The 23,631-nt window shown below is 52.9% G+C and overlaps 3 protein-coding genes across 5 annotated transcripts; 1 reads left to right on the top strand and 2 right to left on the bottom strand.

Annotated features, from left to right (window-relative positions):
• Nucleotides 1-537: 537 nt before the first annotated feature.
• On the bottom strand, nt 538-12,127 carry RNASEH2A (ribonuclease H2 subunit A). Of its 3 annotated transcripts, XM_004060094.4 has the most exons (8): nt 11,850-11,985; nt 11,571-11,642; nt 11,321-11,444; nt 11,144-11,231; nt 8,451-8,588; nt 8,255-8,342; nt 5,580-5,703; nt 5,253-5,458 (listed from the first exon to the last, which is right to left on the bottom strand). In XM_004060094.4, the coding sequence occupies exons 1-8, from the start codon at nt 11,974-11,976 to the stop codon at nt 5,320-5,322; spliced, it is 900 nt and encodes a 299-aa protein (XP_004060142.1). In that variant the 5' UTR covers nt 11,977-11,985; the 3' UTR covers nt 5,253-5,319. The 3 variants fall into 3 exon arrangements, with proteins under 3 accessions (XP_018871045.1, XP_004060142.1, XP_055227839.1); XM_019015500.3 differs by lacking the exons at nt 5,253-5,458; nt 5,580-5,703 and adding an exon at nt 538-1,093 and having other exon boundaries at nt 11,850-12,127; XM_055371864.2 differs by lacking the exons at nt 5,253-5,458; nt 5,580-5,703 and adding an exon at nt 5,903-6,160 and having other exon boundaries at nt 11,850-12,127.
• A 2,192-nt stretch (nt 12,128-14,319) lies between these two features.
• On the bottom strand, nt 14,320-16,554 carry THSD8 (thrombospondin type 1 domain containing 8). Its single transcript, XM_031004382.3, has 2 exons — nt 16,377-16,554; nt 14,320-14,519 (listed from the first exon to the last, which is right to left on the bottom strand). The coding sequence occupies exons 1-2, from the start codon at nt 16,522-16,524 to the stop codon at nt 14,320-14,322; spliced, it is 348 nt and encodes a 115-aa protein (XP_030860242.1). The 5' UTR covers nt 16,525-16,554.
• Nucleotides 16,555-16,704: 150 nt separating this feature from the next.
• On the top strand, nt 16,705-21,781 carry PRDX2 (peroxiredoxin 2). The gene is made up of 6 exons (XM_004060096.5): nt 16,705-16,856; nt 17,326-17,437; nt 17,527-17,680; nt 18,293-18,415; nt 18,603-18,733; nt 21,438-21,781. Exons 2-6 carry the CDS (start codon nt 17,335-17,337, stop codon nt 21,521-21,523), a joined length of 597 nt encoding a protein of 198 aa, XP_004060144.1. The 5' UTR covers nt 16,705-16,856; nt 17,326-17,334; the 3' UTR covers nt 21,524-21,781.
• The last annotated feature ends 1,850 nt before the right edge of the window (nt 21,782-23,631 follow it).

Genomic DNA, 23,631 nt, shown 5'->3' with positions numbered 1-23,631 from the left:
GGGAGGCTGAGGCAGAAGAATTTCTTGAACCCGGGAGGCGGAGGTTGCAGTGAGCCGAGATCACACCACTGTACTGCAGCCTGGGAGACAAAGCAAGATTCCATCTCAAAAAAAAAAGAGAAAAAATTAGCTGGGCGGGGTGGTCGGTGCCTGTAATCCCAGCTACTCAGGAGTCTGAGGCAGGAGAATCACTTGAACCAGGGAGACAATGGTTGCAGTGAGCCAAGATTGGGCCATTGCACTCTAGCCTGGGCGATAGAGCAAGCCTCAGTCTCAAAAAAAAAAAAAAAGAAATACAAAATGAGCCAGATGTGCTCACTTGAACCCATGTGGTGGAGGTTGCAGTGAGCCGAGATGCCACTGCAACACAGCCAGAGCAAGAGCGAGTCTCCATCTCAAAAGAAAAAGAAAAATAAGCTTTTAAGTCAAATAACAAAATAGTAACAACAACAAGATGAGGGTTGGATAGAGGGTGTCTCTTGGGTGGAGACCACACCTCCTCCCGAATGCCTACTCTCACTGCCCTCCTCTTGGGCCTTTTTTTTTTTTTTTTTTTTTTTGAGACGGAGTCTTCCTCTGTCGCCAGGCTGGAGTACAGTGGCATGATCTTGGCTCACTGAAACCTTCGCCTCCCATGTTTAAGTGATTCTCCTGCCTCAGCCTCCAGAGTAGCTGGGACTACAGGCACCCGCCACCACACCCAGCTAATTTTTGTATTTTTGGTAGAGATGAGGTTTCACCATGTTGGCCAGGATAGTCTCCATCTCTTGACCTCGTGATCCACCCACCCCGGCCTCCCAAAGCGCTGGGATTACAGGCGTGAGCCACGGCACCTGGCCTCTCGGGCCTTCTTGAAGCCAGGTCTCCCATTTCTAGGCCTCAACACGTGCCCAATGCCTGGAACCCCCTCCATCCTCCAGTCACTTATTCCACCGCATTCACCCCGCAGACCTCTGCCAGTCAGTTCCTCAGGCTCTGAGACCCCCAGATCAGAGCTGGGTCCCCCATCATGCATTCCCGGGCACTCTAGCCTCCACTGTCCAAGGGCAGTTCTGGGATTCTGGCTGGCTGGTGCAGTGCTGGCTTCTGCGTCCTACAAAGAATTTGCATGGAGTGGAGAAATGCTCTGTTATGGGTTGAATGGGTCTCCTCCAATTCATATGTTCAAGTCCTAACCCCCAGCATGTCAAAACGTGACTGTGTTTGGAAAGAGCGTGTTTAAAGGGGTAATTAAAGTAAAATGAGGTCATATTTGTGAGCTCTAATTCAATGACAATAAGAAATTAGGACACTTGGCCGGGCACTGTGTCTCATGCCTGTAATCTCAACAATTTGACACTTTGGGAGGCTATGGTGGGAGGATCCTTTGGGCCCAGAGTTTGAGACCAAACTGGGAAACATAGCAAGACCCCCATCTCTATAAAAAAAATTTTTTTTCTTTGAGACGGAGTCTCACTCTGTTGCCCAGGTTGGAGCGCAATGGCACGATCTTGGCTCATTGCAACCTCCACCTCCCAGGTTCAAGCATTTCTGCCTCAGCCTCCTGAGAAGCTGGGATTACAGGCATCTGCCACCATGTCCAGCTAATTTTTGTATTTTTAGTAGAGATGGGGTTTTGCCATGTTGGCCAGGCTGATCTCAAACTCCTGACCTCAGGTGTTCTGCCCGCCTCAGCCGCCCAAAGTCCTGGGATTACAGGCGTGAGCCACCATACCAGGCCCAAATTTTTTTTTTTTTTTGTGACTGAGTCTCTGACTATCGCCCAGACTGGAGTACAGTGGCGCAATCTCGGCTCACTGCAACCTCCACCAGCCGGGTTCAAGCGATTCTCCTGCCACAGCCTCCTATGTGGGACGTGGGCGACAGAGTGAGAATCCATCTCAAGAAAAACAAACAAACAAACAAAAAAACAGTATGGGGGCTGGGCGTGTGGCTCACGCTTGTAATCCCAGCACTTGGGAGGCCGAGGTGGGCATGGAGGTGCGCATCTGTAATCCCAGCTACTTGGGAGGCTGAGGCAGGAGAATCACTGGAGCCCGGGAGGTGGAGGTTTCAGTAAGCCAAGATTATGCCATTGCACTCCAGCCTGGATGACAGAGTGAGACCCCATCTCAAGAACACAACATACCGTTGGACTCCCAAAGTGCTAGGCCTCCTCTCACATAGGAAGGCCCCATCTCTATGAAATAAAAAACTTAGCTGAGCATAGTGATACATGCCTGCAGTGCTAGCTACTTGAAGGCCGAGGCAGGAGGGTCGCTTGACCTCAGGAGTTTGAGGGCACAGTAAGTCAAGACTGCAACACTGCACTCCAGCCTGGGCAACAAAGCAAGACTCTGTCTCAAAAAAGAGAGCAGGGCAGGCACAGTGGCCCACGCCTGTAATCCCAAGAACTTTGGGAGGGTGAGATGGGAGGATCGCTTGAGCTCAGGAATTTGAGAGACCAATCTGGGCAACAGGGCGATCCTGTCTCTACCAAATTTTTTTTTTTTTTTTTTTTGAGACGGAGTCTCGCTCTGTCACTCAGGCTGGAGAGCAGTGGCGCTATCTTGACTCACTACAAGCTCCGCCTCCCGGGTTCATGCCATTCTTCTGCCTCAGCCTCCAAAGTAGCTGGGACTACAGGCGCCCGCCACCACGCCCAGATAATTTTTTTGTATTTTTAGTAGAGACGGGATTTCACCGTGTTAGCCAGGATGGTCTTGATCTCCTGACCTCGTGATCCACCCACCTCGGCCTCCCAAAGTGCTGGGGGATTACAGGCGTGAGCCACCGCGCCCAGCCATTTTTTTTTAATTGGCTGTGCATGGTGGCATACTTATAGTTCCACTTACTGACAGGGCTGAGGTGGGAGGACCCTGTGAGCCCAGGCATTCGAAGCTTCATTGAGCCAAGATCACATGGCAACACTTTGGTCTGGGTGACAGAGACCCTGTCTCAGAAAACAAAAACAGACTGGGTACAGTGGCTTACACTTATAATCCCAGCACATTGGGAGACCGAGGCAGGCGGGTCACTTGAGGTCAGCGGTTCAAGACCAGCCTGGCCAACATGGTGAAACCCTGTCACTATTAAAAATACGAAAACTAGCTGGGCATGGTGTAGTCCCAGCTGCTCGGGAGGCTGAGGTGGGAGAATTGCTTGAACCTGGGAAGTGGGGGTTGCAGTGACTTAAGACTGTGCCACTGCACTCCAGCTTGGGTGACAGAACGAGACTCTGTCTCAAAACAAAACCAACAAAAACAGAGCCAAAGAAAGAAGGGAGAACATTTGAGAAGCTTCCATCCCAACCTGCCCCAAATCAGTGGTGGGCTTATCTGTGCCTTCTAGGTCCTTCTGGAGAGAATGCAGCTTGTTCCAAACATTAATGCGCAGATACGCTTTTTTTTTTTTGAGACATGGTCTTGCTCTGTCGCCCATGCTGGAGCCTACCTCAACCTCCAGAAAAGCTGGGACTGCAGCCACACGGCACCCTGCCCGCCAAGATTTTTGTTTGGTTCGTGACCTTTCTTTATTTTTTCTTATCTTCCCCCATGCAGCCCAGCATTTTTTTTTTTTTGAGACAGAGTTTCGCTCTTGTTACCCTATGTTGTCCAGACTGGTCGAGATCCTCCTGACTCAGCCTTCCAAAGCACTAGGATTACATGTATGAGCCCCTGTGCCCAGCCACATCATGTATTTTACATATTAATCAGCCAGGTATGGTGGCTCACACATTGAGAGGTCACAGCGGGCAGATCACTTGAACCCAGGACTACAAGACCAGCCTGGGCAACATGATGAAACCTCATCTCTACAAAAAAATACAAAAATTAGTTGGGCATCGTGGCATGTGCCTGGAACCTCAGCTACTCAGGAGGTTAAGGTGGGAGAATCGCTTGAACCCAGGAGGCGGAGGTTGCACTGAGCTGAGATCTCACCAGTGCACTCCAGCCTGGGTGACAGAGTGAGATTCTGTCTCAAAAAATTTTTTAAATAAAAATAGGCAATGCATGGTGGCTCACGCCTGTAATCCCAGCACTTTGGGAGGCTGAAGCAGACGGATCACAAGGTCAGAAGATTGAGACCATCATGGCTAACACGGTGAAACCCTGTTTCTACTAAAAATACAAAAAATTAGCCAGGCCTGGTGGCACGCACCTGTAGTCCCAGCTACTTGGGAGGCTGAGGCAGGAGAATCATTTGAACCTGGGAGGCAGAGGTTACAGTGAGCTAAGATTGCGCCAATGCACTCCAGCCTGGGTGACAGAGCGAGACTCCGTCTCAAGAAAGAAAATTTAAAAATTTTTAAAAATTAAAAATATAACTAAAAAAAGGTCGGTGCAGTGGCTCACACCGGTAATCCCAGCACTTTGAGAGGCTGAGGCGGGCAGATCACCTGAGGTCAGGAGGTAGAGAACAGCCTGACTAACATATAGTGAAACCTTGTCTCTACTAAAAAATACAAAAATTAGGCCAGGCGCAGTGGCTCACACCTGTAATCCCAGCACTTTGAGAGGCCAAGGCGGGCAGATTGCCTGAGGTCAGCAGTTTAAGACCAGTCTGGCCAACATGGTGAAACCCCGTCTCTACTAAAAATACAAAAATTAGCTGAGTGTGGTGGCGCATGCCTGTAGTCATAGCTATGTGGGAGACTGAGGCAGGAGAATCGCTTGAACCCAGGAGGCAGAGGTTGCAGTGAGCCAAAACTGCATCACTGCACTCCAGCCTGGTGACAAAGTGAGACTCCGTCTCAAATAAAAAAAAAAAAGAAAGAAAGAAAAGAAAAGAAAATTAGCCGGGTGTGGTGGCGTGCACCTGTAATCCCAGCTACTCAGGAGGCTGAGGCAGGAGAATTGCTTGAACCAGGGAGGTGGAGGTTGCAGGGAGCCAAGATTGTGCCATGGTACTCCAGCCTGGGCAACAGGAGACTGTGTCTCAAAAAAAAAAAAAATTAGTTGGGCATGGCATACGCCTATAGTCCCAGCTGCTTGGGAAATTGAGGCAGGAGAATCGCTTGAACCTGGAAGGCAGAGGTTGCAGTGAGCCGAGATTGCCCCATTCTACTCCAGCCTGGGTGACAGAGTGAGACTTCGTCTCTCAAAAAAATAAAATAAAATAAAATAAATAAAATTTTAAAATGAAAAAAAATCAAACCAAATAAAATTAATCAACCAACACCCATTCTGTTTAAGGTTCCAAAAGGAAGTAGCTGGACCTGGCTGCAGAGCACACTCCCACCTTGCTTCTGTCCCAAAAGTACATCCCCTACGTGTGGTTCTCCTTAAACAATTTTAATGTCTGGGATGGGGAAGCAGGTAGAGCGCGTAGAGGCAGCCGCTAGAGGCTGGTTGCTGACTCCAGGCCGCGTTCCAGGAAATATCGGTGGGAAGAACGGGGACGGGCTTGGGACCCTTCATTGAGGAAGTAGGATGTGATCTTCCTGAGTCCCTCCTGATCCTCGGATGCTGAGTCCTCCCTGTGGGAGAGAGGTGATGACAGTGACCACTTACACAGGGAGCAACCCTCTCAGGCAGGGCTAAACGCTGGCCTCCCTCCTTCCTTCCCTATAGCACCCCCAGGACATCCATGACACCCACCATATAACATCTTCCGCCTCTTTCTCCAGGATGGTCTGGGCTGTGCGCCAGCTGAACCGGACAAACTGGGGGAAGCCAAACACAGGCTCCACGTGCTCCTTCAACCACGCTTTTGTCTTGGGATCTGGGGTAGGGTGGGCAATGGTGACAGTCCAAGTTGCACCATAACATTCAAGCTCCCTGCCACTCTTTTTTTTTTCTTTGAGATGGAGTCTCACTCTGTAGCCAGGCTGGAGTGCAGTGGCGCGATCTCAGCTCACTGCAACCTCCACCTCCCGGATTCAAGCGATTCTCCCGCCTCAGCCTCCCAAATAGCTGGGACTACAGGCGCATGCCACCACGCCCAGCTAAATTTTGTGTTTTTAGTAGTGACGAAGTTTCACCATGTTGGCCAGGATGGTCTCAATTGCTTGACCTCGTGATCTACCCACCTCGGCCTCCCAAAGTGCTGGGATTACAGGCATGAGCCACCGCGCCCGGCCTCCTTGCCGCTCTTCTAAGGCTTCCTCCTGAGTACCTGGGGCACCTCCTATGGTCTGAAGCACCTTCTTGCCACAGGACCTTTACCTGGCCAAGAGCTGCTAAAAGGGCAGTGCAGGGAGACTGCCTCTGAGACATCTCCTTGACCTCCAAGAACAAGTCATTAAACATTTTTATTTTATTTATTTATTTTTTGAAATGGAGTCTTGCTCTGTCACCCAGGCTGTAGTGCAATGGTGCGATCTCAGCTCACTGCAACCTCCGCCTCCCAGGTTCAAGCGATTCTCCTGCCTCAGCCTCCCAAGTAGCTGGGACTACAGCCACCCACCACCATACCTGGCTAACTTTTGTATTTTTAGTAGAGACGGGGTTTCACCATATTGGACAGGCAGGCTGGTCTCAAACTCCTGACCTCACGTGATCCACCCACCTCAGCCTCCCAAAGTGCTGGGATTACAGGTGTGAACACCACACCCAGCCTTTTTATTTTTTTGAGACAGGGTCTCGCTCTATTACCCAGGCTGGAGTGCAGTGACATTATCACAGCTCAATGCAACCTCTGCCTCCCAGGCTCAAGCCATCCTCTCACCTCAGCCTCCCAAGTAGCTGGGACTACAGGTGCGCACCACCACACCTAATTTTTGTATTTTTTGTAGAGATGGGGTCTTGTCATATTGCCCAGGCTGGTCGTGAATTCCTGAGTTCACATGATCTACCGGCCTCTGTCTCTTAAAATGCTAGGATTACGGGCATGAGCCACCTGGCCCAGCCTGTCATTAAATATTATTATTATTATTATTATTATTATTATTATTTTGAGATGGAGTTTTGCTCATTTCCCAGGCTGGAGTGCAATTATGCGATCTCGGCTCACTGCAACCTCCACCTCCCAGGTTTAAGTAATTCTCCTGCCTCAGCCTCCCGAGTCGCTGGGATTACGGGTGTGTGCCACCACGTCCAGATAATTTTGTATTTTTAGTAGAGATGGGGTTTCACCATGTTGGTCAGCCTGGTCTAGAACTCCTGACCTCAAAGGATCCACCTGCCTCAGCCTCCCAAAGTCCTGGGATTACAGGTGTGAGCCACCACGCCCAGCTAACATTATTTTTTTTTTTGACACAAGATCTCATCTTGTCACCAAGGCTAGAGTGCAGTGGCATAATCATAGCTCACTGCAGCCTCCAACTCCTGGGCTCAAGCAACCCACCCACCTTAGCCTCCTCCTCCAGAGTAGCTGGGACTACAGGTGGGCACCACTATAACCGGCTAATTTTTTAAATTTTTTATAGAGATGGGGGTCTCGCTATGTTGCCCAGGCTGGTCTTGAACTCGAGGACTCAAGCGGTTCTCCTACCTCAGCTTCCCAAAGTGCTGGGATTACAGGCATGAGCCACCACGCCTGGTCCCCTTCCCCTTAACAAAGGGACAAATGCCCACCTTGGGTCTCAGTCCATCACTGGGGCTCCAGAAAGACAGCAAAGTGGGAAGCAGGGAAGACAGCAGCAATCCTATGGCCTGGAATCCAGCTCCATCACTCACTGGCTGTGTGGCCATAAACAAATGGCACCACTGTCTAACACTTGGCCTCTTTCACTGTGGAGTAGGGTGACCAGAGCAATTTAGAAAACCTCCAGCCAGGCACGGTAGTTCACACCTGCAATCCTAGCTATTTGGGAGTCCAAGGCAGGAGGATCACTTAAGCCCAGGAATTCAAGACCAGGCTGGGCAACATAGGGAGACCCCATCTCTTTAAAAAAAGAAGAAAAAAAGGGCCAGGGGTGGTGGCTCACGCCTGTAATCCCAGCACTTTGGGAGGCTGAGCCGGGCAGATCACCTGAGGTCAGGAGTTCAAGACCAGCCTGACCAACATGGAGAAAACTCGTCTCTACTAAAAACACAAAATTAGCTGCGTGTGGTGGCACATGCCTGTAATCCCAACTACTCGCGAGGCTGAGGCAAGAGAATCGCTTGAAGCCAGGAGGTGGAGGTTGCGGTGAGCCGAGATCGCACCATTACACTCCAGCCTGGGCAACAAGAGCAAAACTCCGTCTCAAAAAATAAACAAAAATAACAAGTAAAAACAAAAAATAAGCAAAATAAAATGATAAATGACAGAAAGGAAAAAAAGAAAACCTCAGAAGTGTGCTCAGCCCTGGCCATTTCAACATTAGTACCATGGTCACGTGTCTGCTCACCATTGGGGTAGCCTGAGCCATAATCAGTATCCGAGTCCTGCAGTTTCTCCACGAACTGCCATTTCTTCACGGCCTGGTCCCGGGCCACCTGTGGGCAAGACAGGCACCTGGAATCTCCCTCCTTCCCTTTGGTGGCCATGCCTGGCCCCTATATAGTGGGATGGTGGAAGCCAGCCATGGCTAGTAGGGTACTGACCTTGGCACAGATGCTGGCAGCACTAACCACCGGGTAGAGGGCATCTGCTTTGGCCTTGACCGTCACCTCAATCCCGGGAAAACTTTGCTGCAGCCGCGCCTGGTATGTCTCTGGCATCCCTACGGTGTCCACGAATACCTGCCACAGCAACAGACACATATTAATTGAACAAACAACTGTACCAATGCTCTAGCCTCACAGCCCTGGCACGTTCTTCCTGCTACCCAGAATCCTCTTCTCCAGCACGTCCCCAGGATGGATCAATCAGGGATTTCAACTCAAACATCTCCTCCTAGGCCAGGCAAAGTTGTTCAGGCCTGTGATCCCAGCACTTTGGGAGGCTGAGATGGGAGGATCGCTTGATCCTGGGAGTTTGAGGCCAGGCTTGGCAACACAGTGAGACCCCATCTTTATAAAAACATAAAATAAATACAATAAAATAAAACAAAGAAAAAACTCACCTCCTGAAGAGGCTTTCTCTAATCACGCTGCTTTTACTCTAACTTATTTAGCACCTACTGCATGCCACATACTGCTCTAGGAACTGAGGTGGCAGAAAACACTAGAAAAAAATTGGTAGAGTGCGTTAGCACAAGCCTGTAATCCCAACACTTTAGGAAGCCAAAGTGGGAGGATCGCTTGAGGGCAGGTGGTCAAGACCAACCTGGGCAACATATGGAGACCCTGTTTCTACAAAAAATAAAGTTAGCTAGGTGTAGTGGTGAATAAAGGCTTGAAGGAGGTGAGGAAGTGAACTGTGCAGAGATCTGGGGAAGAGGGCTCTAGGTGTGAGAACAGCCAGTACAAAGGCCCTGAGCTGGGACCAGGTTCATGATGCTGGGCCCATACATGGGGGCCTTTGGCTGCAGCACCGAAGAGAGGGTCCAAGAGCTGCTGGGGGAAAGTGGTATCTCCACAGCAGTAGTGTTTTCAGAAACAACCTTTATTTTTTGTTTACCAGCTGACCATCTTTCATGTTTTATTTTTATTGTTTTTATTTTTAGTAGAGACGGGGTTTCACCATGTTGGTCAGGCTGGTCTCAAACTCCTGACCTGATGATTCGCCCGCCTCGGCCTCCCAAAGTGCTGGGATTACAGGCGTGAGCCACTGCACCCAATCTCCAGCTGACCATCTTTCTGCCCAGGCTAGGCCCTGAACCCCTACGGGTAGGGCCCTTGTCTGTCTACGCCAGTTACTGTATCGCCAGCTCTGCATTTGGGCCGGTCCTCAGGTCCCTCCTCAGCAAGGTCTACCTTGCTATAATTCCTTTCTTTCTTCTTCTTTTTGTGGAGATGGAGTCTCGCTATGTTGCCCAGGCTGGGCTGGAACTCCTGGCCTCAACCAATTTGCTCACCTCATCTTCCCAAAGTGCTGGGATTACAGGCGTGAGCCACCACACCCAGCATACAATTCCTACGTCGAGGTTATTTTGCCTTGTTATTCTCTCAGAACGGTCCGTTCTTTCATTGAGAGCATTCGAGGCAATGCTGATTTATGTTTTTCTCTGGTAATTTAATGTAATTCTGCCCCACTCGACTGTGAATTTTCCTGATTTAATTTCCACTGTGATCGGAAAACTAAATGTCAAGATGTGCATTTCAAAAAGACTACCTTCTGTTGCTGCATGGGGAACAGATTGGAGGGGATAGGAGGGTGAGGGACGGAAGACGACACTCAGCAGGTGTCCAGGGAGTGGGGGGTGTCCTGGGCTAGGACAGAGGTGGCAGGTAGACACATGTGGGATTTGTTCTGGAGACTGAGCCTTTAGGATGAGGGAGAGATTAGATGGAGATGGGACTAGGGGCTACACTGTGGTCCTCAGTGTGGCACACATTTAGGGCAGAAACAGGAGCACGAAATCAACAGTAGCAATGAATATACCTGAGGCACTCCAGACGTATCTGATGCTGAATCTGCACACTGCACATTTTTGCCCACATTTATTTTTTATTTTATTTTTATTTTTCGCTCTGTCCCCCAGGCTGGAGTGCAATGGCGCGATCTCACCTCACTGCAACCTCCGCCTCCTGGGTTCGAGCAATTCTCCTGCCTCGGCCTCACCAATAGGTGGGATTACAGGCACCCGCCACCATGCTGGGCTAATTTTTTGTATTTTCAGTAGAGACGGGGTTTCACCATGTTGGCCAGGATGGTCTTCAACTCCTAACCTCAGGTGATCTGCCTGCCTCAGCCTCCTGAAGCGCTGGGATTACAGCCGTGAGCCACTACGCCTGGCCTCCCATTTTTAGTTTATTTTTTATTTTTTTGAGACAGGGTCTTGCTCTGTTGCCCGGGTTGGAGTGCAATGGCACAATCTTGGCTCACTGCAACTTCTGCCTCCTGGGTTCAAGCGATTCTCCTGCCTCAGCCTCCTGAGTAGCTAGGATTACAGGCGCCTGCCACCACGTCCAGCTAATTTTTGTATTTTTAGTAGAGACGGGGTTTCACCATGTTGGTCAGGCTGGTCTCGAACTCTTGACCTCCGGTGATCTACCCGCCGCGGCTTCCCAAAGTGCTGCGATTATAGGCGTGAGCCACTGCGCCCTGCCTCCATTTTTGAGTTGGGGGGCTTCCTTTGTCACCCAGGATGGAGTGCTGTGGCATGATCATGGCTCACTGCAGTCTCGAACTCCTGTTTTGTCCCCATTTTATCCTGAGATGACCAAATGGGGACAACTTACAGTTAACTCACCTGGGTGACGTTCACGCCCTGGTCCAATGCATACTGTATAAGCCCAGTGGCTGTATCATGTGACAGGGAGTTCAGGTTGTATTTGACCCTGTGGTGGGGAACAGAGCCCAGTTAATCTCATTCTAGGAACAAAGCTTGGTCAGCCCATGCTGGCTGCCCCTCCCGGGGACCCCTCACCGCCCAAGCATGCTGGTAGAGATGAGGTTTGGAGACAGCACATCCAGCGCCCAGCCGACAAAGTCCGTGTCCTCCATTTTCGCAAACAGCCTTTCCCGCTCGCTCTCCAATAGGGTCTTTGAGTCTGGGAGGAGGTTTGGAAGAGAACGGGAACAGCTGGTTCTCCCAGTTCCTGCCCTCCCCTTTCAGTTCTCACCTGCCCCTGCACATACCCAGGAATGCCTTCCCCAGACGCACACCTCGGGCTCACCTGCCACTTTCAGCGCCTCCAGATCGGCCAGGCGAGACAGGGGACAATAACAGATGGCGTAGACCATGGGGCCTGGGGAGAAGGGGTGTCAGTTTTCTGGCAGCCGGGGTCCAATCACTGAGCCCGTGAAAGTTGCCATTCATCCCTGTTCTATCATCACTGCTTCTTTAGGTGCCATCACCACGACCACATCCCCTCCCCTGGTGCGGTGCAATCCCGACTCCCGTTTCCCGCATCCTCCGTACCACGCCCCTCCCCTCCCTGGCCCTAGGGGCGCACCCAGCACGGGGCCCCTGCCCGCCTCATCGACGCCCAGGACGCAAGGCTCCTTGCGGCACACCGCGGGCACAGGCGAACTCAGGCGACAGCGGCCCGTATTGTCTCTCTCCAGCTCGCTGAGATCCATGCCGCCTCAGCCGCCGCCACCAGCTGCAAGAACTAGTACCGCAGGAGCGGGTCTCGGCGCGCGTTTTCCGCGGGCCTCGAAGCGGCGCCTGCTTCCGGCCAATCCGCGGGCAGAACACGCCCCTGGCGCTCCCGCCGCCGTGGACGCTTACGCAGCCGACGCCGACGTCGCTGCCGTGCGCCCTCCTGGGAATTGTAGTCCCGAAGGGCTATGGCCGAACACTCAGCTTGGGGAATTCGGTGGACGGGGTCACTTTGCAAGCTCTGCTTCACGGTCTCTGGGGCCCCGCCTGCGTTGCCCGGTGGGAAGAGGGGGAAATAAGAGGGAAACTGAGATGTAGCTTCGAAGACCCAGCCTAACGGGGAACTAGAGAGTCAAATATCACCCCACTCCCAGGACACGGGTCACCGCATCACTGGGTCCCCAACTTCCACTTGGATTCAGGCCCTGTACTTGCGGTCCCTGCTTCTGTACACATTCTAAGTCCCCTGGGCCAGGTAGCCCCGCTTCCACTAAACCCAGGCTTTTGGATTTGGAGTCCCCAAACTCCCTCTCTTGGTTGCTCCCTTCGGCCAACCTCCACTCCGTGCAAGATCTGTGCTTCCTAACCTCTGTCTCATTCAGGCCAAGCCTTCCCCACCCCCGTTGGAGATCACAGACCTCAGTGGACTCCTGCTCAGGGTCTCTGCTCCCTATAAAAGCTCATTCCTCCCAACTTAGAATGAATGTCCCCACCCCCACCCCTCGACCCACTTTTTTTTTTTTTTGAGACAGAGTCTCGCTCTTGTCGCCCAGGCTGGAGTGCAATGGCGCCATCTCCGCTCACTGCAAGCTCCGCCTCCCGGGTTCACGCCATTCTCCTGCCTCAGTCTCCCGAGTAGCTGGGACTACAGGCGCCCGCCACCACACCCGGCTAATTTTTTGTACTTTTTAGTAGAGATGGGGTTTCACCGTGTTAGCCAGGTTGGTCTCGATTTCCTGACCTTGTGATCCGCCCGCCTCGGCCTCCCAAAGTGCTGGGATTGCAGGCGTGAGCCACCGCACCCGGCCTTTTTTTTTTTAGACAGGGTCTGTCTCTGTTGTCCAGGCTGGAGTGCAGTGGCGCGATCTTGGCTCACTGCAACCTCCACCTCCTGGGCTGACGCGATCCTCCCACCTCAGTCTCCCAAGCAGCTGGACTACAGGTGCACACCACACCACCATGCCCGACTATTTTTGGTATTTTTTGTAGAGACGGGGTCTCATTATGTTGCCCAGGCTGGCTTCAGACTCCTGGGCTCAAGCGATCCGGTCGCCTCAGCCTCCCAAAATGTTGGGATTACAAGCCTGAGCCAGCCACAGTGCCTGGCATCCACCACTTCTATTCCCTGGGCTCACTGGGGCTCATGTCCTCTGCCTGTGGGTTCCCGCCCCTTACCAGGCTCATGCCCCTTCCTCAGGGTCCTACTTCATTGTCTCTTTATCTCCTTTTACTCCTCTGCGCCTCCCCCTCCACTTTTTTTTTCTTTTTTTTTTTGAGACAGGATGTTACTCTGTTGCCCAGGCTGGATAGCAGTGTAGCGATCTCGGCTTACTGTAACCTTTGCCTCCCAGGCTCAAGCGATCCTTCCTCCCCATCCTACCGAGTAGCTGGGACCACAGGCATGTGCCGCCACGCTCGTCTAATTTAAATGTTTTTTTTTGTTTGTTTGTTTGTTTGGTTTTTTTTGAGACAGAGTCTCGCTCTGTCGCCCAGGCTGGAGTGCAGTGGCGCGATCTCGGCTCACTGCAGGCTCCGCCTCCCGGGTTCACGCCATTCTCCTGCCTCAGCCTCCCGAGTAGCTGGGACTACAGGCGCCCGCCACCGCGCCCAGCTAATTTTTTATATTTTTAGTAGAGACGGGATTTCACCGTGTTAGCCAGGATGGTCTCGATCTCCTGACCTTGTGATCCGCCTGCCTTGGCCTCCCAAAGTGCTGGGATTGCGGGCGTGAGCCACCGCGCCCGGCCTAATTTTAAAAATTTTTATGGAGAGGTGATCTCAACGATATTGCCCAGACTAATCTTGAACTCCAGGACTCAAGAGATCCGCCTGCCTCAGCCTCCAAAATACTGGAATTACAGGCGTGAGCCCCGGCGCCCGGCGCCCCCTCCACTTTTCTCCTTTTCTCCCTAGATATCAGCGGGGCTCACGGCTCCTAACTCAGCTTCCCCCTAACCAAATCAGCCTCAAGTCACTCAAGACTTGGAGCCCCAGTTCTCCCTTCCCCAAACTCGCTTCATACCCGCCCCTCACCGCACATCCTCCCTCCGCGCCCACCCTGGGCCCCGCAACTTGCCCCGGCCCTGCTCTCTCACCCGGGCTCAGAGCCTCCAGTCGCAGTCGAAGGGCTTGCAGGATGGACAATCCCGCTGCCGGCAGGGCCGTAACTGGATCAGGTTCTCCGGGTCCATGAAAACCGGGCCCGGCGCTGTGCCCACTACCTCGCGGCTGCGCTCCTGCTTGCCCAGGTCGCAGAGACACCGCCACTTTCCCCACGGGCCAAGGATTGAGTCCTCGACTTCTAGAGAAGGAGGGCAGAGGTGAAGACCTAGTGGAGGGGGCCTACTCCCAATCCCCTCCCCCAGAGAGGGAGAAAGATAAAGATACTAACGAATAAGAGAAGCACATATTCGCTAGACTCTGCCTCTATGCCAGACACCCTGCCACAGATTATCTCATTTAAGCTTTTTTTTTTTTTTTTTTTTGAGACAGGATCTCGCTCTGTCGACCAGGCTGGAGTGCAGTGGCGCTCAACCTCCTGGGCTCAAACAATCCTCCTACCTCGGCCTCCCAAGTAGCTGGGACTACAGGCACATGCCACTGTGCCTGGCTAATTTTTTGTATTTTTTGCAGAGACGGTGTTTCACCATGTTGCCCAGGCTGGTCTGGAACTCCTGGGCTCAAGTGATACTCCCATCTCAGCCTCCCAAAGTGCTGGGATTACAGGTGTGAGCCAGCCACCATGCCTGGCCTCATTTAATATTTCCACGAATCTCAGGTGGGGAAACCAAGACCCAGAGACAGCAAGCCAACCTTCCAAGCTCATATACGGGGTAAGTGGCCCAGAGGAATTACAACCTGACACTTCCAGGCTGTGCCAGCCTGCCCAGTTGTGAGTGTCCTACAACATCCTTGGTGCCCGCCATTTGAAGCTGACTTCTGTCTTCAGGGGTGTGACCATGTCCCTACCTAGATGGCACAATGCCACCTGACAGCAGGGCTGTCAAGTGATAAATGGCATAATTGACATAATGAAGGTAAGTAAATCTCCCGGTGCTGTGCTAGCATGTACAAACCAATTTATTATGATCAGTTTGTTTATTTATTTAATTTATTTATTTTGAGACAAGATCTTGCTCTGTTACCCAGGTTGGAATGCAAGGGTATAATCATGGCTCACTGCAGCTTCAAACTCCTTGGCACAAATGGTCCTCCTGTATCAGCCTCTTGAGTAGCTGGGACTACAGGCGCATGCCACCATGGCAGGCTAATTTATTTTTTATTTTTATTTATTTATTTATTTTTGTAGAGTAGGGGGTCTCTCCATGTTGCCCAGGCTGGTCTTGAACTCCTGGGCTCAAGTAGTCCTCCCGCCTCGGCCTCCCAAAGTGCTGGGCCATCAAGTCAGGCTAATTTTAAAATATTTTTTGTAGAGATGGAGTCTTGCTGTGTGGGCCAGGCTGGTCTGGTCTCCGAGGCCAAGGGATCCTCCCACCTCAGCCTCCCAAAGTGCTAGGATTATAGGCGTGAGCTACTGCGCCGGCCACTGTGATCACTTTAAAGGGCTCTTTACTGAATCTGCCCCTTTCCCCTATGAGACAGATCTTATCCCAACTCCGATCTTATCCCAACTCACCGCTCACCAAGGTCTGACACCTCCTACCCTCCCACACCCATGACTCTGCCACACCTCACCGACCTCTTTCCATTTCTCCTTCAGGACTTTTCACCTTGGCATTTGCTATTCCCTCTTCCTTGGACATTCTTTCCCCAAATCTTTCCATTTGGGACCTTCGCTTGTCGTTCTCGCTGCACTGGTCACGGGTCTTCTGCAATCGGACCCTCTCTGATTTCCCAAGCTTGCCCGCCCCCTTCTTTCTCTGTCTCTGCCCTTCCTGGCACCTATCCCCGAGTGACAGCTTCAGTGTCCTGCCCACACCCCCTCTTCCCCTGGGAGCTGCTTTAAAAGCAGTATCTATTTCAATATATCCAAGAGTAAACCGAGCCTTAGAGAAAAGTAACCAGCCCAAGGCGACGCCTCCAGTGCGGAGCTGGGTGGAGATTTGCAGCCTGCGGAGGAAGGTCCCTTTGCAGCCAGCAGGAGAAGTAGGGCAACGGGGAGCCTTTGGGCACCGTCATCCCCGCCGCCTGAGGTTACCCTTTAGATGCTGCAGCCTCAGCTGCTCCCAGGTGTCACCTTCGCCCTGCTGCCCTAAGTACTGATAGTCCTGGTAGACCAGGGCAGGGGTCGCCAGCTGCAGGAGTAGCAGAGGCGCCAGCAGCAGCGCCGCCGGGGTCCGGGACATGCTGGACTCCAACGGCCCCCAGCGCGCTCCCAAGCGGAGTCGTGCGCGGAGTCTGCGGCGGGCGCATTACCCACGCGGGCAGGTGCAGTGGTCCCGGCCGAAGGCAACGCGTCTCCCCCCGCCGCCCGCAGGCGCATGGACCCGGCCGCACGCTCCCCCGCACCTGCGGGCGCAGTGGACCCGACCGCTCCGCTCGTCCGCTCCCTCCCCCGCGCAGTGCACGTCTTGGTTCGGGCCGGGCATAAAAGGCTTCGCGGCCCAGGGCTCACTTGGCGCTGAGAACGCGGGTCCACGCGTGTGATCGTCCGTGCGTCTAGCCTTTGCCCACGCAGGTATGAACACCCGGAGTGCACCTGGCGGGAGGACCCCCTTCAGGCTGCTTTGGCCCGATGCTGACTTTAGTGCTGGCCGCCTTTGCTTTCCATCCGCTATAGTGGCCTCCTTTGTCCTTGCGGGGGAAACCGAGGCCACAGCCTTGCAGCGCAGGCCGGATCGCCCGACTCCCCGCCCCCTGCTCGTGCGGTCCTCACTGTCTCCTTCTGGGCTGGGGGCTTGCGACACCGCCCTCCGGCCGACTCGCTAGTGGGGTGCTGGTGGCAGTGGCTGGGTCACTCGTGTTCTGGTCAGGAGAGCGGGTCTCCGGCAGCCTCCGGGCCTCGTAGACCGGGTACCCGGGAGGGTGAGGGTTAGTGCTGTCGCCTCCGCCGTGCTGACTCAGTTACAGGGCCCAGCACGCAGCGCGACCTTGGGTTGGGAGGACGAAGTGTCTTCCCGGGCGCACTGACCGGGCGGGGGTCTCAGCTTTCAGTCATGGCCTCCGGTAACGCGCGCATCGGAAAGCCAGCCCCTGACTTCAAGGCCACAGCGGTGGTTGATGGCGCCTTCAAAGAGGTGAAGCTGTCGGACTACAAAGGTGAGCGCCGCCCGGAGGGGGCCCAGGTAGAAGCGGGGCCGTGCATGAGAGAAGCTGGGCCCTAACTCCTCTGTGTCCCTCCTCCCCAGGGAAGTACGTGGTCCTCTTTTTCTACCCTCTGGACTTCACTTTTGTGTGCCCCACCGAGATCATCGCGTTCAGCAACCGTGCCGAGGACTTCCGCAAACTGGGCTGTGAAGTGCTGGGCGTCTCGGTGGACTCTCAGTTCACCCACCTGGCTTGGTATGAGCAGGGGCCAAAGAGGGAGGTTGCAGCTAAGCTCACACCCTCGGGTCCCAGCTGTGTGGCTTCGTGGCCATTGCTCAACCTCTGGAACCTGCGTTTCCCCATCGTGAAAATAATGGAAACATTGCCGCCCAAGTCTTTAAGGATGATGACAGTAATTAGCATTTGACAACTAGTTGCCTGGCATATAGAGTTGCAGATGCAACTCAGATGCAACTCTACTCTATCTACTTAGTTCCCAGGAGGGAGGCTGTGCTGCCCTATTTCATAAAGATGGAAACTCCAGTTCACCGAAGTGAAGGGCTGTACCCCATGACACAGCTAGAGGAGGATGGGGACTCTTAACACGGGCTCTCTGCTGGGTGATGCTGCAAGTTACAAGCACATGTGAAGCCACTTAGCTGGAGCTGTGCCTCTCAAACTCAGTCTTCCCAGCTGTGGGGATAGAGTCCTTGCACCCAACCCAGGGTGGGGTGGGTGAGGCTCCCAGCAGCCTACTCTAAAGCCCCTTATCTCCGGCCTCCAGTGCTTATCACATTGGGCCCACAGGGTGAGGACCCTGCTGTGCCAGGCATCTTGAGGCCCCAACTCTGTCTCCCCTACTCCCAGGATCAACACCCCCCGGAAAGAGGGAGGCTTGGGCCCCCTGAACATCCCCCTGCTTGCTGACGTGACCAGACGCTTGTCTGAGGATTACGGCGTGCTGAAAACAGATGAGGGCATTGCCTACAGGTACTGTGGGACCCTCAGCCCGGCTCAGGGAGCACCCTGCCCCCCTTTCCTGTGATGCTGGGACCACTCCTGTACAATGTCTTCTCTGCCCCCAGCCCTGTGGCTAGCAGCGGGTGGTTGGTAGTCCCTTCCTTGTCTCTGGCAGTGGGAGCTACCAGCTCCTCACTGGGAACCCTGATGTCTTCAGGGGCCTCTTTATCATCGATGGCAAGGGTGTCCTTCGCCAGATCACTGTTAATGATTTGCCTGTGGGACGCTCCGTGGATGAGGCTCTGCGGCTGGTCCAGGCCTTCCAGTACACAGACGAGCATGGGGAAGGTGAGCAGATACACACATGACACATGGGTACATACTGAGCACCTCCGTCACTCATGCAAACATTCACTGCCTGTCCTCTTACCTGTCCAGATGGGTGTTAGGGCCCCCAAAGAAGATTCAGCTCAGGGCTTTGTCTGCAGGATGTTTCTAATGTGGTAGGAGACAAATAACGCCTGACATTCAACCAAGGTGGACAAAGGGGCCGGGCTCAGTGGCTCATGGTTGTAATGCCAGCACTTTGGGAAGCTGTGGCAGGTGGATCACCTGAGGTCAGGAGTTCGAGACCAGCCTGACCAACATGGTGAAACCCCGTCTCCACTAAGAACACAAAAAATTAGCTGGGCGTGGTGGTGCACACTTGTAATCCCAGCTACTTGAGAGACTGAGGCAGGAGTTCGCTTGAACCCAGGAGGCAGAGGTTGCAGTGAGCTGAGATCGCACCGTTGTACTCCAGCTTGGGCAACAGAGCAAAACTCAGTCTCAAAAAAAAAAAAAAAAATTAGCTTGGTTTGTGAAGCATGCCTATAGTCCCAGCTACTCAGGAGGCTGAGGCTGGAGGATCACTTGAGCCTGGGAGGTCAAGGCTGCAGTAAGCTGTGATCGCACCACTGCACTCCAGCCTGGGTGACACAGCAAGACCCTGTCTCAAAAAAACAAACAGGCCGAGCGTGGTGGCTCACGCCTGTAATCCCAGCACTTTGGGAGGCCGAGGCGGGCAGATCATGAGGTCAGGAGTTTGAGACCAGCCTGGCCAACATAGTGAAACCCCGTCTCTGCTAAAAATACAAAAAAATTATCTGGGTGCGGTGGCGGGTGCCTGTAATCCCAGCTACTTGGGAGGCTGAGGCAGGAGACTCCCTTGAACCCGGGAGGAGGTTGCAGTAAGCCGAGATCGCACCACTGCACTCCAGCCTGGGCGCCAGTGTGAGACTCCATCTCAAAAAACAACAACAACAAAAAAACCTGTAGGGGTGGGGCAGAGGGACAAAGACGGGATTAAAGGAGCCAAAAAGACAGGAAGATGCTGTGTCTCATGCCTGTAGATGCTGTGTCTCATGCCTGTAGTTCCACCTACTCTGGAGAGTGAGGCAGAAGATTGCTTAGGCCCAGGAATTTGAGTCAAGCCTAGGCAACATAGCAATACCCCATCTCTTTTTTTTTTTTTTTTTTTAAGAGATGGGGTATTGGTTAAAAAAAAAAAAAAAAAAAAAAAGAGGCCAGATGCAGTGGCTCACACCTGTAATCCCAGCATTTTGGGAGGCCTAGGCGGGTGGATCACCTGAGGTCGGGAGTTCGAGACTAGCTTGACCGACATGGAGAAACCCCGTCTCTACTAAAAATACAAAATTAGCCCAGCCTGGTGGTGCATGCCTGTAATCCCAGCTACTTGGGAGGCTGAGGCAAGAGAATCGTTTGAAGCTGAGAGGCGGAGGTTGCAGTGAGCTGAGATCGCGCCATTGCACTCCAGCCTGGGCAACGAGTGAAGCGAAACTCCGTCTCAAAAAAAAAAAAAAAAAAAAAAGAGGCCGGGCGCGGTGGCTCACGCCTGTAATTCCAGCACTTTGGGAGGCTGAGGCGGGCGGATCAGGAGGTCAGGAGATCGAGACCATCCTAGCTAACGCGGTGAAACCCTGTCTCTACTAAAAATACAAAAAAATTAGTCCGGCGTGGTGGCGGGCGCCTGTAGTCCCAGCTACTCTGGAGGCTGAGGTAGGAGAATGGCGTGAACCTGGGAGGCGGAGCTTGCAGTGAGCAGAGATCGCGCCACTGCACTCCAGCCTGGGCAACAGAGCAAGACTCCATCTTAAAAAAAAAAGAAAAGAAAAAAAGAAGAAAAAGGAGAGCTGGGTGGCAAAAAGAAATTGAAGAATTAAGAGTAGGAAAAACACCAGCTAGAAAATACTGAACTTGGCCAGGTGCAGTGGCTCACGCCTGTAATCCTAGCACTTTGGGAGGCCAAGGTGGGTGGATCACCTGAAGTCAGGAGTTCAAGATCAGCCTGACCAATATGGTGAAACCGTGTCTCTGCTAAAAGTACCAAAAACTTAGCAGGGTGTGGTGGCGGGCACTTGTAGTCCCAGCTACTCAGGAGGCTAAGGCAGGAGAATCACTTGAACCCGGGAGGCAGAGGTTGCAGTGAACCGAGATCACGCCATTGCACTCCAGCCTGGGCAACAGAGCAGGACTCTGTCTCAAAAAAAAAAAAAAAAAAAAGAAAGAAAGAAAAAAGAAGAAAAGAAAAAGAGAAAATACTGAACTTGGCTAGGCATGGTGGCTCACACCTGTAATCCCAGCACTTTGGGAGGCCAAGACAGGCAGATGACTTGAGGTCAGGAGTTCGAGACAAGCGTGACTAACATGGTCTCTACCAAAAATACAAAAATTAGCCAGGCGTGGTGGTGCACCCCTGTAATTCCAGCTACTTGGGAGTCTGGGGCATGAGAATCGCTTGAACCCAGGAGGGAGAGGTTGCATGAGCTCAGATCATGCTACTGTACTTCAGCCTGGGCAACAGAGCAAGACTCTGTCTCAAAAAAAGAAAAAAAAAATACTGAACTGGGCTTGGAGGGCTTATCTTAATATCCACATTCCTGGGCCTGGACCACTTGCTTCCAGCATTTTCTTCTGCAACACAGGCCCTTGCTTTGCTTCACCTTGAACCTGGGGCTGTAGCCTTCATGTGCATCCTTGTGTCTTCCCACAGTTTGTCCCGCTGGCTGGAAGCCTGGCAGTGACACGATTAAGCCCAACGTGGATGACAGCAAGGAATATTTCTCCAAACACAATTAGGCTGGCTAACGGATAGTGAGCTTGTGCCCCTGCCTAGGTGCCTGTGCTGGGTGTCCACCTGTGCCCCCACCTGGGTGCCCTGTGCTGACCCAGGAAAGGCCAGACCTGCCCCTCCAAACTCCACAGTATGGGACCCTGGAGGGCTAGGCCAAGGCCTTCTCATGCCTCCACCTAGGAGCTGAATAGTGATGCCCTCCCCCAAGCCCACCCAGCCGCACACAGGCCTAGAGGTGACCAATAAAGTATTAGGGAAAGGTGTGAGTCTGTGTTGGTGTGCTCTGTCCTTTCGTCCTCCCCTGCAACCCCCTTCCTTCTTCAGGCTCAGGCTTGGGAAACTGACCCTGTGGTTGCTCATCTTCGCCACACGGTGGCGGTCTTATCACATACTCAGTGGCTGCTCTTTTCCTGCTTGCGCTCAAGGCGGTTTCGGAGGGGTAGGGTATGCCGTTTGTCCCTTGCAAATCCCAGGATGCCCTACATCCAGAAATCTGGCCATGCAAGGCAAAGCCCACATTTTGTCACCAGCCAGCCTGGGTTCAAATGCCGTTTAAGAGCTGTGATCGTCTCTGGGTCTCTTCAGCAGTAAAATGGGACTGCAAACCCAGATCACCATGCACGTGGTAAAATTTGTAGGAGATAAGTTATGTGAAGCTCGGGGCTGAGGCCCCTGTGTAGGGCCCAGTTCCTAGTTCCTAAGACGGCTTCCTCGAGCTGAAAGGAACCCAGCCCAATGTCGTCTTATGGGGAAGAGGGTGGAGACCCAGTCTTAAGAGCAGAACCAAGAATGAGAGCCTGAGCTACGTGCAGAGTGCAGAGTCCCTGCTGTGAGCTCTGCCCCACCCCAGGCTGGAAAGGTTGCCTGTCTGCCCCTGGGGTGGGAGGGTGGCAGTTAGGCTAGAAGGCAGGTATTAGCAGCAAGGCAGGGTTCCCAGGGGTGCAGTTTAATATTGTGTGCGTTCAGGAAAGTAGTTTTGCTACTCTATGCCCCAATTTCCTCCTACAGAACAGGGCTAATATGCTCATTTAATCCACAGATCCACTATTAATGCTGGTACCCACCTAATACCCTCTAAGGGTCACTCATCTCCCTTGGAATTTAATCTACACTCCTCCCCAAGGCCCCTGCTCAGTCTCCCTTGACATCTGCCCTGTTGTGGTTCACTCCATTCCAGACAGGCTGGCTTCCTGTTGTTCTTTCACAGGCTCACCTGGCTACATGAATTTTGCCATTTAAGAGCTGCTCCCAAGGCCGGGCGCAGTGGCTCACGCCTGTAATCCCAGCACTTTGGGAGGCCGAGACGGGTGGATCACGAGGTCAGGACATCGAGACCATCCTGGCTAATACGGTGAAACCCCGTCTCTACTAAAAATACAAAAAATTAGCCAGGCATGTTGGCGGGCGCCTGTAGTCCCAGCTACTTGGGAGGCTGAGGCAGGAGAATGGCGTGAACCTGGGAGGCAGAGCTTGCAGTGAGCCGAGATCGTGCCACTGCACTCTAGCCTGGGCAACAGAGCGAGACTCCGTCTCAAAAAAAAAAAAGCTGCTCCCAGTTAAGCGGGGTGGCTCACACCTGTAATCCCAGCACTTTGGGAGGCCCAGGCAGACGGATCACCTGAGGTCAGGGGTTTGAGACCAGCCTGGCCAATATGGTGAAAACCTGTTTCTACTAAAAATACAAAAATTAGCCTGGCATGGTGATGCACGCCTGTAGACCCAGCTACTTGGGAGGCCAAGCAGGAGAATCGCTTGAATCCTGTGGGTGGAGGTTGCGGTAAACTGAGATCGAGCCACTGCACTCCAGTCTGCCTGGGTGACAGAGGGAGACTCCATCTAAAAAACACAAACAAACAAAAAACTGTTACCTCTGATGCTGTTGTTACCCAGGATTTTCTCAGGACCCCACTTCTTCAAATCTGTTGAAAAGTCGTGGCCAGACACGATGGCTCACGCCTGTAATCCCAGCATTTTGGAGGCCGAGGCTGGCAGATGACCTCAGGTCAGGAGTTCAAGACCAGCCTGGCCAACGTGCTGAAACCCAGTCTCTACTAAAGATACAAAATTAGCTGGGCGTGGTGGCAGGCACCTATAATCCTAGCTACTTGGGAGG

The sequence above is a fragment of the Gorilla gorilla genome, chromosome 20, assembly GCF_029281585.2.
Source record: "Gorilla gorilla gorilla isolate KB3781 chromosome 20, NHGRI_mGorGor1-v2.1_pri, whole genome shotgun sequence".
NCBI classification, from domain to species: domain Eukaryota; kingdom Metazoa; phylum Chordata; class Mammalia; order Primates; family Hominidae; genus Gorilla; species Gorilla gorilla.
This window is presented reverse-complemented; position numbering and strand designations above follow the sequence as displayed.

Coding starts and splice junctions, on each gene's coding strand:
- RNASEH2A (XM_004060094.4), bottom strand. CDS start 11,976: ATGGATCTCAGCGAGCTGGAGAGAGACAATACGGGCCGCTGTCGCCTG. Junction 5,704..8,254: donor TGGCTCAGGCTACCCCAATG/GTGAGCAGACAC, acceptor ACCCTACCCCAG/ATCCCAAGACAAAAGCGTGG. Junction 5,459..5,579: donor GAGGCGGAAGATGTTATATG/GTGGGTGTCATG, acceptor TCTCTCCCACAG/GGAGGACTCAGCATCCGAGG.
- THSD8 (XM_031004382.3), bottom strand. CDS start 16,524: ATGTCCCGGACCCCGGCGGCGCTGCTGCTGGCGCCTCTGCTACTCCTG. Junction 14,520..16,376: donor GAGGCTGCAGCATCTAAAGG/GTAACCTCAGGC, acceptor CTCCTTCTCTAG/AAGTCGAGGACTCAATCCTT.
- PRDX2 (XM_004060096.5), top strand. CDS start 17,335: ATGGCCTCCGGTAACGCGCGCATCGGAAAGCCAGCCCCTGACTTCAAG. Junction 17,438..17,526: donor GAAGCTGTCGGACTACAAAG/GTGAGCGCCGCC, acceptor CCTCCTCCCCAG/GGAAGTACGTGGTCCTCTTT. Junction 18,416..18,602: donor GATGAGGGCATTGCCTACAG/GTACTGTGGGAC, acceptor TGATGTCTTCAG/GGGCCTCTTTATCATCGATG.